General features: G+C 37.6%; 1 protein-coding gene across 8 annotated transcripts in view; it reads left to right on the forward strand.

The window, feature by feature from the left end:
* Positions 1 to 11,174, forward strand: part of PTPRG (protein tyrosine phosphatase receptor type G) — a 745,385-nt gene extending 734,211 nt beyond the window's left edge. For all 8 annotated transcript variants that reach the window (XM_042447272.1, XM_042447274.1, XM_042447270.1 and 5 more), the window contains 3 exons: positions 162 to 304; positions 3,259 to 3,394; positions 4,202 to 11,174. In XM_042447272.1, coding sequence (XP_042303206.1) covers positions 162 to 304; positions 3,259 to 3,394; positions 4,202 to 4,348 — 426 coding nt within the window. In that variant the 3' untranslated portion in view covers positions 4,349 to 11,174. The remainder of the gene's footprint in view (positions 1 to 161; positions 305 to 3,258; positions 3,395 to 4,201) is intronic.
* Positions 11,175 to 13,543: the final 2,369 nt, after the last annotated feature.

A 13,543-nucleotide genomic window follows, 5' to 3' on the forward strand; every position in this document is an offset into this window, starting at 1 on the left:
CCTTGTATGGGACAACATATTCATCATCAGTAATAATCAGAGGATGGGTCAACTGTTGTTTTTTTATTTCTGAGGCTATTGCAGGTTTAATATTTGAGAGTTAGAGGGTGCTTTCTAGGCATACCAATAAAAGTTAACACCTGGACTGACTTTCATTTCAGGATGACTACGTGCTGGAAGTCCGCCATTTTCAGTGCCCTAAATGGCCAAACCCAGATGCTCCAATAAGCAGTACCTTTGAACTTATCAATGTAATCAAGGAAGAGGCCTTAACAAGAGATGGCCCCACCATTGTTCATGATGAGTATGTTATATCCATCAAATTATATTCATAGACTGCATTAGAAAGAGCACAGTGAATTCCACACAGGATTGTCTACTAGGAGTGTTGCCTACTTATATAAAGATGTTGCTTTTAAATAATGCAGTTATTTATTTTCTATATCTCACAAGATATGATATTCATTATAGGTAGCTGAAACTCCTCTAAGGTCCAAAACACATTGCAGACATAATCCAGTTTGAAACTGCCTTAACTGCCCTGGTTCAGTGCTAGGGAATTCTGGGAACCATGGTTTTGTGAGACATTCATCCTTCTCTGTCCGAGAGCTCTAGTGCCACAATAAGATACTATTCCTAGGATTCTCTAGCATTGAACCAGGACAGTTAAGGAGTCTCAAACTGGATTATTTCTGCAGTTTGTTTCAGACGTTAGTGGTGTAGGAGAATTAAACATAATCTTAAACCTGTGTGGGGAGTTTATCACCCTCAAGAGTTTGTTGAACTCTAATTCTCATCTGTCCCAGCCAGTCTGGCCAGGGGTGAGGTTCAAATGTAGTAGTATGTCATTATTTTTCAGACTGAAGATTGCCTATCCCTGATTTTAATCTTATCTCACTGGCAATATATATATTGTTTGCACCCTAGCAAACATAGCCAGTGCAGAGATTTGACTCCAGTTTCCATAACATTAGAGAACCAAATGTTCCTCATGGGGCTTTATAAGATGTTTACAACAATGACAGTGCTGTAAATTGTGTTAACGGCACAAAGACTAGTTGAACAAATCCCACATTGCACACTGAAGTTTCAGCCATAAGATTGTGGAAATTAAGCATCCATAACCTATGGAGTATCGTCTCTTCCTGCCAACAAGGAAATGAGCATTTCCATAATCATAAAATACCTTTTGATGCATAGTTGATGGTGTACCTTCTTTGATGTTCAGTGTGATACACCATGTTTTACCTTCTCTTGTTCCATCCACTAACGAAGCTCTGATTCTTCCTCTTTCCCTTGCATACTTATGTATCCAGGATCTTAGATTTGATTACCATACTGATTCAAATCATTGGTCCCTCTATACTAAATGGCAGCAACTTTTCAAGATCTCAGATAGAGGCCTCTCTTAGCTTTTCCACCTGAAATCCTTCAATTTGATATATTAACCTGGGGAAAGTATGCAGCCTGCCGCTAAGCTGTGGCCCTACCCATTGGTACTGTCTCCTCTGCCCTGATCCCTCAAGGCTTCAGTGTACAAACCACAGTGGGGTATTATTATTATTATTATTATTATTATTATTATTATTATTATTATTATTATTAACCTTTATTTATGAAGCGCTGTAAATTTACACAGCGCTGTACATGCAATCTTTTTAGTTAGACGGTTCCCTGCCCTCAGGCTTACAATCTAAAAAGACATGACACAGAAGGAGAAGGGAGTGGTGGCGGGAAAGGGTAAGAGGTCCAGCAGTTCCTCTCAACCTCCGAGGCCTGGACCAAGGCAGATGGACTGAAGGGAGGGCTTGGCTTCAAAATGGAAGGTTAATCATTATCCAGGGAAAATACATACTCACAAGTAGGATAATACATATACAGTACATAGCAATACAGGAAATGGATCGATAAACAGTCAACAACAGAACATCAGATAGTAAGCGACAATTATGCGATGCCTGGGAAGGCTTCTTGGAACAGGATGGTTTTCAACTCCGTTTTGAAGCTGGTTAAAGAAGTGATGGCTCTTGCTTGTGGAGGAAGAAGGTTCCAGGAGTGAGGGACAGCAAGTGAAAAGGGGCGAATCCGGGCTGGGGCAGAGGAAATCCTGGGCTGAGACAGGAACCCTTGACTACCAGAACGGAGGGCCCTGGTGGGAAGGTGAGGAGAAAGAAGGTCTGATAAGTAAGGAGGGGCCAGTCCATGGAGGGCTTTGAATGTCGACAGCAGGAGCTTATACTGAATGCGGAAAGGGAGAGGGAGCCAGTGAAGGGATGCCAACACAGGAGAGATGTGGTCAGAGCGGTGGGTGGAAGTGATGGTGCGTGCAGCTGAATCCTGGACAGAGATTAAAGGACGGAGGTGAGAAAGAGGAAGCCCAGCCAGGAGGACGTTACAGTAATCAAGTCGTGAGATCACTAGGGCATGGACCAGGATCTTGGCAGTAGAGGCGGAGAGATATGGTTGGATTTTGGCAATATCCTATAGCACCACAGCTATTTTGAATTATTTAGGATATCTTGAAGAAACAGTCAAGATGGCCCAAAGCAGTGATCAACTAGTGGGAGGGCTGTTTCCAACAATCTTTAATTTATTTTTGTTCCCCTTGCTTATGGGTAGTGGGAGTACCATACACATGCATTATTACTCTACACAGATGGGACTTTCCTTCAATGTTTGTACAAAGGGCTATATGCATATTTACTTCACCACATTTGACTTGCTTAAGCAGAAAGTAAAACACAGGTGCTTTTAGCTATATTTAGCTCTGGATAGTTCTAACGTTTACCTATTTTTGAGTGCTTTTGCTGCTCTTGCAGTATTCAGAATTGCTTTACAAAATTAGGACAGTTATTGATTTCGACATTTCATGAGACCAAGAAAACCCAGCCTGTTTCTAACAGTGCTGAGTCATTTCTTTTGTAGATTGCTTTTTGTATTATTTGTTATATTCACTGATTTTTATTTTTATGCTTTAATACATAATATATGTTCCACTTTTAATGTATTCTGAGGAAATGTAGCTGAAAATGAACATTTTTCTTCTGTGCGCTCAGCCTCATCATCACGAATTTTATTCATTAATATAACAGCAAACTAATCCCAAATACAGGTACATCTGTCTGGCAAGGAATATAAAGTGCAAATCCAAGAAAACTAAAGCTGACACAGAAACATAAAAGTTTCATTACGGCTTGACAGGAGATCTCCATGGTTCACCTATGAGTATCTAAATACAGTGGTTCTGTGCATTTGCAGGTATGGAGCAGTGGCAGCTGGAACATTATGTGCCCTTACCACTCTATCCCAGCAGCTGGAGAATGAAAATGCAGTTGATGTTTTCCAGGTGGCAAAGATGATCAATCTGATGAGGCCTGGAGTATTCACAGACATTGTAAGTCTGTAAACTTGTAATATAAAATTGTTCTTTTCAAAATAGTCACTGTGGGAATATGTTCAATTAAAATCAACACATGTGGATTATGTAATTCCAAGTCCCTAAATACATGGATTCAGATTGAGGGAATTAGTGCCACTGAACACAATAGGACTTACTCCTGAGTAAACATGTGTACTGTTTTCCAATTGTGTCTCTGCCTTTACCTGAAAATGGCACCAATTTCATTGCCACATTACCTGCAGAACCAAGGGTTTCAGTGCAGCAATAAACATGAATTTAAGTCCTAGGTTTTTTGTACATTTTTGGTGAAAATTAACTCTCTGATTGATCCAGTATGTGTAGTCTAGGATAAAAGGCAGCCATCAAGATAGTACTACCATTACTATCTCTGGGAGCAGTTGGCTATAGTATACTTGATTACATGCTTACAAGTTTAGCAGTAAGGAATTGTTAAAGTTTGCCAAAACTAGTATTCCTCTTGTACAATATGTTTTTCATTTAGATCAGAAATGACTGGAAAAGCGTTAGGTAAATGAGAAGAAAGCAAAGACCACTTTTGTGGAATATGGAATTTCTGCAAAAGAACTTAAAAGATAGGAAGAGACACTATTGCAGTAATTTGTCTGGGTTCCAGGCATAATACAAAACCAACAAGGTTTTTTTAGAGCCTATCAAACTTCAGGAGAGCTACAAGATTAGCAGAATCCTCCTGGACATGACAAGCAATAATAGAAAATGCAAACTTAAGCCCATTTTCTTAAATGCTAGGTAGTTTTAAACTTTGTGGTTTTTCCATTCCAGGAGCAGTACCAATTTCTTTACAAAGCAATGCTAAGCCTGGTCAGCACTAAGGAAAATGGAAATGGCCCCATGGCACTGGACAGAAATGGTGCTGTTATGGCCAATGACGAATCAGATCCTGCAGAAAGCATGGAATCTCTTGTCTAATTGGAATATGGAAAAGGCACTTAATTTGTGGAATTTCTGAAGACTGAGTGTACTTTTTTGAGGCCTTTTTTGCCAGACTCTAGGTTATACAATAACCCAATTACTTTTTTACACTGATAAAAAGTTTTGATATTTATTTTTGCCATTTTATGTCTTAATGGTATCCTACTGAGCATTTGCACCTCTGTTTATTTCACACGGTGAAACGCAATTTTATCTAGTTTGCACTATATGATCAGTGTTAACTGCCTATAAGGTTGTAATACAAAAGCAAGCAAAGAAACCCTGATGACATTCCATGACAACAAACATGCTACTCATTAGTTGAAATGCCATGAAGTTTGTTAATTACTATGAGCCTTGACTCTTAAGTCTTGAATGCTAGACCAGGATTCTTTTTTTATTTACAACAGAAAGCTGTACCCTTCAACCCCAACCAATATGTACTTGTTTAGTTTTCAGATAACTTTGGTAATTGTTATAGGTTTTCTATATTCCAGTAACACGGATGAGTGTTCTTTACTTTTGGGGGGTGAAAATGGTGGGATGATCACTAGCTAGACTGAAGTGCAGTAGCTTCTGGAGACTGAATAACTGCTTTACATTTTCTTGGCTTTCTCATTTACATGGAGACGTATGGATTGATTTCTATATAACTCATAAAATTACATTCCCCAAACAGAGGGCAACTCAGATGACTCAGTCTCAGTTAACTTCACTGAGTCCCCAGTTGTTCTTAATAATATTTTTATTTCAATATGGGAAATATTTTGATCATGTTTCCATCATAGACAATTTAATAACAGTGCAACAATGTACAATCAAATCATTTTATTCTGAAAGCATTTAGGTGGCAATATTTCCAGTTACTACACTATTCACAATTTTACACATGTATTTCCTTAATTCTTCTGGAACAGGACCTCTGTCTTAACAGTATGTTACATGATGGAGAGTGGAGTTTCTTAATTTCATAGCTGTTAGATGCTGTTTTTATGGGTGTATAATTTTCATACTTTAGTGCTAAAACATACTGATCCATATAACTGGTGAAGCAATCTAATAAAAAAACTACCTATAACATTACACTCTTCCTCTTTTTTTTGGAAACCAAATTTAGCATATATCTCCTGACTTCATAGTCTCATTCCCATATACTACATGTTGTACAGCACTATCCTACAGCACAATCCTATACACATCTACTCAGGTCTAAGTCACACTGAGTCAATGGGCCTTACTCCAGGTATGTGTACAGGATTGCAGCCTTAATCTCTTTCAAATACAAGGAAACTCATTACCACTCATTAGCCAAAAATTTATATTCTTATTTCAGATTATTTTAAGATGCTGTTTTCAGACACTTCTTTCAAAATTATCTGTGTAACTTAGGTGTTTACATTCTAAGAAGGGGAACAAAATGAATTATAATAAAGCACTTGGTTGCATTGCCAAAGCCATCTGCAGTCACTGTTAAAACAATCACAATAAATGCCCACTAGAGAAATATTAGAAGAATGGACCTAGCTGTCAGTGAGCAGAACTCAATATAACTAGCAGCACATATTTTAATGGCTAAAATGTATTATGGCTGCCCAAATTAATCCAATATAAGCAGTTAGTGCTCTGAGTTTCACCCTAAATGGCTTTCTTTGAGAAAGATCCCCCCACATACACATATAGGTAGGCCTAGACTACCATTCTCCTTCTAGTGGTCATGTTTTCCTACCCTGTCACTCACTCACACACACATACACACAGCTCTGAAATGTTACATACACATTTTTACTACGCCAGTGAGAACGAGGTCACTGTGTGTCTTACTAACTCCATATAATTTTCTCTACAGCCAAATCCACCTTTTGTTTAAAAATTAAGCAATGAAAAAATGGAAGGGATGGTGTTTACTGTGAATAATCATTCTTGGATGACAGGAAGAGCAATCCATGTACTCTTGGGTTATTCTCCACATTGTTAACTGATGTGGGGGATAACCCAAGAGAACATGGATTGCTTCTCCATACCTTTTATAGAATGTAACATTTTCTAATGACTGAAAAGCATTAACACTTACAAAATTATTTGCATTGACCAGCCCCAAACAGTGGTACAAAAATGTTCTGGAATATTACATGAGTTGCTATTGTGCAAATATTGGGCATCTTAATCATTACAATGTTGCACTGTACTCTCTGCAAATTTATGAGATACTACATTAGGGTAAAAATATTTATCCAGAATAAAATGTGCATACATTTAGGCAATGCTAATATAACTGGCCAGCACTCAGTTGGACAAAGAAAATGGTGGTCTGGCATATGACATCTGTAGAAGATATTTCCTATTATTTTATGGGTTTCTTCTTAACAGTTCAAGATTGCACCAGAGAGCCACACTTTGTCATGAAACATGAGGTAATCTGGAACAGATTCAAAATTTGGAGTTGTTGCTATTGCCACAGGAGCTGAATTTTGTGCCCTAGTCTCACCTCAGTCCTATTTAAATATTGTATTTTCTTTAGCAAATGCATACTTGTTGAAAAAACCTTTTGCCAAATTGTAATGAGGTATGTAAAGAATCAAACAAGCAGGGAAGCTGACCCACAAAGTAACAACTATGTACTTAAAATGATCCACTAAACAGTGGCTTGTAATTATTTGTAACCATATAACCATGCTCCTCTCTCATACATTATGCCCATTTTAAAATTTTGATGAAATTATTAATGCAGCATTCAAGAAACTACAATGCAAAGCCACAGAAAGGTCCTACTTCTCTTTTTGGCAAATCCATTAAGAAAGAATTTACTCTGAGATTGAGGTTTATGGGATTCTTTGTGTATACTGGAGAACCATAAACACAGATGCTTTGGTGTCTCCTTCCCCCCATCAATAGATTGCATTAAGATGGTCATAACTCACATTGTCTTTCCAGAAGCTACACTCTGCCCTGAATCTCCCCTTTCAAGCTCTGCCCCCTGTATGGCTTCTGCTATGACTGAGAGGCACACTGTTTGCACTGGCATCAGGGACTGCAGTGCTTCCATTGCTGGCAATGGGCACTGCTTCAGGAAATTACAACTTTTGAGCATGAAATGAATATTGATCACGTCACATCCCAAATTTTGTGGCCAGAAATGACTGGCTCAGTGTGTTAAAGAGGTGTTTTGGTGGGTTGATTTTTCCCCAAGTTTATTTGAATTTGTTGGTAACTTTTCATTTTAAACTTGTTTTGTGGATGGGATACCGCAGAGGAAAATGAATGTGTTTGTGACAAGACTGCCTGGCTACAATTAGCCAATTTCTTAAAATGTATATTAAGTCCTGCATGTGAGAATATGGGAGGAGGAAAGGGAGAGAGAAAGAGAATGAGGATTTTAAATTAAAATTAAACTACTGAAGCTAAAGTTAAGCCAGTGCCATTTGAATTGATACTTCTTCTTTTTTATTAATGTTTATGCAGAACTTAATCCACAAGTATATGCAGTTTGCCCTTGGCATACAAGCCCTCGGTGTATGGGGCTTTAAGTTTACACGGACAGAAAGTGGCAAGGGACAAAATGAGGAGGGAGCACACCGCCATTCAAATCAATGGGACTCCAGCATATGCAAAATTTGCCGTACGCAGGGGTTCCAGAACAGATCCCTTGCATACGGTAAGAGCAGACTGTAGCTTCATTTAATATTCAATAACCCTTCTTTAAATCTGGACACACAGGAAACAGGTTGTATTTTAGTACTGCAGTAAGCAGGGGGGGAAAGGTGGCTAGCAGGGATGCCTTTAGGGAGAAAGGTTTGCTGTTTCAGGTGAAAATCAAAGACGTGTTTCATAGTATATATTCACTGTGACAATGAAAAGATTACAGTTCTCAGCTTCAGGTAACAATTCCTAGCTTGCTCTGTGTCAAACCATGCGCCAGTTTAGAGCCAAACAAATATAGGGCCTATCCATTATTTGAATTCAATACACTTTTTTTGGTAATGCAGATAGCAGCAGAAGGGGAACCTGAGCAGCCTCCAGAACTTGCTGAGCTGCAAAGGAGGAATTCAACACTTTTTTCTCTCAGCTATTTTCTGAATAAAAATCAAAATAATTAGCAGTTTTGGAAAAAGCAATTTTTTTCAAAACTACAGCAGAGAGAGCAGGAAAAAGTCTTCATGCCCAATCCCCCCAACTTCTGTTGTCCATGGGAATCCTATATGACCTCTTACGTTAGTCATCTTTACGTATGCCTAGCTATGTAGTAGAGGTGCTAAGAAACCCTCTGACTAATGCAAATGAGTAACAGGACTCCAGCTAGAGCGCTCAGTGCACACCAATGTGTGATGCACATAACTGCACAATGCTCACTGTTTGTTGTGCATTGCGCACTGATGCTCATCAATCACTGAGGTACATTTTTATGCACCAGTAGGCTTAGGGCAGTTTGCTGGCTCTGCTACATAGCAGTGTAACAGCAGCCCTCTACTGGATACCAGTGTTACACAACTGCGTGATTCTGAATCTCACTGTGGGAGAAAGGTGGGATCTAAATCCTAGAAATAAATATAAATAAATAAATAATCCCTACAGAGACAAGTCCACTTATGAAGACATAAAGCCCCGAGAGAACTCCAGCCTACATTTTTACAAATGTGCATTAACTGAATTCACACAGTTAATGCCAGTATAATTTAAACCAATGGGACAAGTTAATAACGACTTCAGTCCCATTAATTTTAAGTGAATTTAAGTTTAACTAACTTTCCTTATGTTGTGGCTTCTGAGTGCTCTAAGATCAACTGCTTAAAAATATGACTTTACTGTTTATTTGAAAGCACATACACACACATTTATTTCAACATTTTGACTTCTAGTAAACATACTAGATTTCTAAGGAACATTCTCGTATTGCTAATGAGCAGAAGCCCTAAAGTTTTATGAACAAATTAAGAGATTTGTAATGAGATAATATCACTTGTAACTACTTATCCCAGGGTCACCTATCCCAGTATTTATGAACCTATATGTCAAACGTAGATCATCATAAGTACTGAACAGGATGCTGGCAAAAATCTTTTTAAAATATCTCCCACTGTTGCCATTCCAAGTCTTGGTACTGCCTTGGTACTGCAAATACGTTTTAATTTTTTGAGTTTGACCATTAATAGATAAAAGTTTATCATACATGCATAGTGCAGCAAGAAAACCAAAAATGCTTATCTGGAGGGGAAATCCTTGTTTGAACTTTGAATATAAACAGTGAGACAAAAGTAAAGATTGTATGTGAGAGAGTGTATATACACATACATGCACAGAAGTAAGTAAGAAAGCTAGACATTAAAATCTAAGAACAAGTGCAGCTATAACTGGAAAAACAAGATTTGCTTCTTTCACTTTTCTTGTAAATGAAGGAGACTTCTTGGAATACTACCAACATATTGTCCCTTTTTAATTACAGGACAATGATATGCTATGATTACCTTTTTCTTTTAAACTGTTATTGTATTTTAAAGTAGAGTTCTCGATTTTACCAAAGAGACATGATACTAATCCTTAAGAGAAAATAACACAGAAAATAAAGAAAAAAAAGACAAGGGAAATTTAGTTGTCTTATGCTACCCTTGTATCCCTCCAGTAAGACCTACTGAGCTCACTGGGAATTATTTTTGATCAGACACATCCAGGATTGTGTTGTTAATGACTCAGCAGTCATGGCCTCAAAATTCATTCTCTTCTGCCACCCACTCCTTTGATAGATGGCTATGTTAAAATGGTGCTGGTGAATCTTATGAAGGAGAAATGCCTCATTGCTTATCCGCTGCATTTTATTTCTTTTCTGTTAGAGAATTCTCTTCTCTGACCTGTCGCTCCTTTGAGCTTTCTTGGTTGCCATTATAAACAATGTATAGTACATTGGCTTTGCTTATTTGTATAGGGAAGGCATGCAAAACAAAACAGGGAGAGAGAGTACACAAAGAAACCACAATGAAAAGACTTGGCCTCAGACATTGTCTTAGGTGTTTGACTGTTTTTAGTATTTTTGTTAGATATTTGCAAAGGGAAGCCTTTTCTACAGAGGATAATTAATTTCAAGAAAAATGTCTTGAGTTTTAAGAATAAACATGTCTCCAAAAGAGGAGATAGACAATTTTATAAAATGTCACAACTCTCCAACATTTGGGGTAGTGACCTTTCTTTCTTTTGTTAGGACCTTTGAAACTAGCAAGCAGCCATTGTTTCTAAAGAACTAAGTACCCATCTCTATCCATTCTCTTCGTTTCCTTCATTTTTAAATAGCAGAAATCATTAAAACTGTAAATATTTTGTTGCTTGAATAAGCATCTTCTGGGAACTTTGTATCTATGGTATATAATCATAGAATTTTATATTTTCATATAAAGCTAATTTTTTTCTAGTTTCAACTTCTTCATAGTTTTTTTTTCCCTTTTGTGGTGGATATGTGAATACATACTTTATGTGTATTGAAGTAGTGAAATACCATCACATTCCAAAACAATTTTTTTAAAATTCAACACATATTATTTTCTTTGGGACAGTGATTGTTGATGCTGGATTTTCTTTAAATTCCATTGTCAGTGTGTGCAATAGGAATTAGATTTAACCAGTCACTGAATAAGTTTTGTCTCATTGACCCATTGGGGAAATGTGGTGTTTGGTTTCGGGGAGGGGGGAGTTATTAATTTTTTGATTTGTTTTTCCTTTTTGTAACTTGAAGAATTTCCTTTTTGTTATGTTTAAAGGTATATCAAAACATTCTATTATAGTGTTATTTAATATGTAAATTGTATTGCTATACATAAAATAAAGTATGGTTTTTGATGTATTTACAGTAGTTGGTGTTTTCACTATTTTACATTGAAACAGATTTTTGTCCCCAATCCAGCATGAGAAATCCATGTGTGCCTCTGTGCATGTATCATACAAGCTGGTGCAGACAGAGACACAGACACAACAAGAGCCTATTTTGGCTGGTGCGACAGGATACACATTTTAAAATATTAAAAATGCATCTACAATTTATGACGTGAGAAAATGAGTATTCACCTTTGTATTACAAAGCAGATGGCAGTGGATAAATCCTGCATCTGATAGTTTAGATCATTAGTCACACAGAACATCTCACTGAATGAAACTGGATTTCAGTGTTGCTATATCAATCAGAAAAGTTTCAGCTCTGCTGTCCCTGTTTCAAACTATGGTAGTATGGAGTAAGCAAGCATGGAGAAGATTCTGTGGCCTTAATTTTCTTCATAAAATGGACTACATTACACAATGGCACATACCTATTAGTTAATTCTGTGTCTAACAGGCCTACGAGTGTATTGCCTGGGCAAATATAACTAATGAAGAGCATGTGTGCAGTTAAGAAAAAAAGTGGGTCTGAATGAGAAAAACGTGTGTTCATTTCTCTTTTTTCACATATCAAGATCCTCGGATAACCCTAGTTAAGTCATTATCTTTCAGCTTGTTCTATTTCCTGAAGGTTTTGCAAGAATCGTACAGAATATTGTCCCATAGCTCTTTCAAGTCCCATACTTCCAGAGCCCTTTTGATATCAACAACTGTGTCTCTGTGTGATATATAGCAAAAAACAACAACATGTCGATAACATGACAGGAATTTAGCCTTCAAAGTTTTCAGATCCTATTGATAACCATTTTTAATAATTATTACATAATGACAGTTGTATGCCAGAGGTTTAGGTGTCATATGGTGCTTTTTCAGGAGACATTGCTTTCTAAAAGTATTTTGATTCATGTTGTTGTGTCAGCACCATTAGATGGCACACTGTATTTGCTAGGTTAACAGTAAATTAGATGGATCAGGGGAGGTACATAGGCAGAGTAGAAGAGACTCTGGATAAGGTCCAAAGCCTTCCCAGCCTGGAGAATATATGAATTATCTCTCTTCCACTTCTCAAGTATGGATAGAAGTGGTGAATGATGTCTCTCCTTTTCTAGTGATAGATGCCTTGCAGGGCCTAGAAAATGTTAAGAGTATTCCAAATTAGTATTAAAACTTCCCTGGTAGATTCTTAAGCCTGTTCTCTCAAACATTCTACCCAATGTTCAAGTCCCATTAACCAAACAGTCTTGAATGTATTCTGGTTCTGGTTCTGTACTCAAATTACACAGAATCAGAGGTTTAGATGGTCATTTGTATTATTTCACTTGTGAAGCACCAAGTTCTCTTGACCTTCCTTCCCTCTACTGCCATTCCATGCTTTACAATGGCTTCTACATTCCTGATATGTTACAGCAGAAAAACCCACACTATTTGTCAGCCTTGGAAAGAAAGAAAGAAAGAAAGAAAGAAAGACGAAGTTCCACATTTTAAGCTCAAACTATATCACTATCAAGACTAATGGGATAGAATGGAGCTTACATCTGCTACTCTGACACTAAATACATGTACTTGGGGAGAAATAATATTTTGTTGTACAGTATTAAAATATAAATAATAAAATGAGCATCTATAAAGGAAGTTCCCGTTATGTAGAGAAATGGCTGCTGAATGACGGGATACCTTCATGATGATTTAATCACAGGGGCAAAGCGCGACCAGCGATCATACCCTTGTGCTCTACAAATAATTTAGCAACCTTTCAGAGACAGTAAGCCTCCGTGTGATAGTCCCCTATGTTGCCGAAAGCAGCATCAGCCTCAGCAGACCCTGGCCTGTCTATGTTTCTTTAAAATTATAAAGTTTAATACATCTGTGCAATTGTCACAGTCCACCACTTAAGCATGCTGGAACCCTATTGATTTCAGTAGGATGTAGGAATGCCTAATTGTCAACGGGCTATGATGAAATTCTATAAATATACCTGTTTCTCAGCAGTTGTAGATAGGATTTACGTTTTAGGCAATATTCAGGTAAGCTGGATAATAAAATGGCAAATATAGTCAAAATGGCTGCTAAATCTTTTAATAGCCGTTATGATTTCTGTCTCAAATGACAAGCAAAAATGGTAAACTATGAACCACTAATGTTTTTGGACTGCAGCTCCTACAATCCCTCACCATTGGCTGTTCTGGGCAGGAATCAGGGTAGTAATCAGTGAAAAACATTTAGTTGGCTACCCCTGCTTTACAGTCATGAGCAAAGTATAACCCTCCAGATGTTTTTGGACTGCAATTCCCAGCATTCCTGTCCACTGATATTCTGCCTAAGGTTGATGTGAGTGGCAGT

The sequence above is a fragment of the Sceloporus undulatus genome, chromosome 2 (assembly GCF_019175285.1).
Source record: "Sceloporus undulatus isolate JIND9_A2432 ecotype Alabama chromosome 2, SceUnd_v1.1, whole genome shotgun sequence".
In the NCBI taxonomy this organism is placed as follows: domain Eukaryota; kingdom Metazoa; phylum Chordata; class Lepidosauria; order Squamata; family Phrynosomatidae; genus Sceloporus; species Sceloporus undulatus.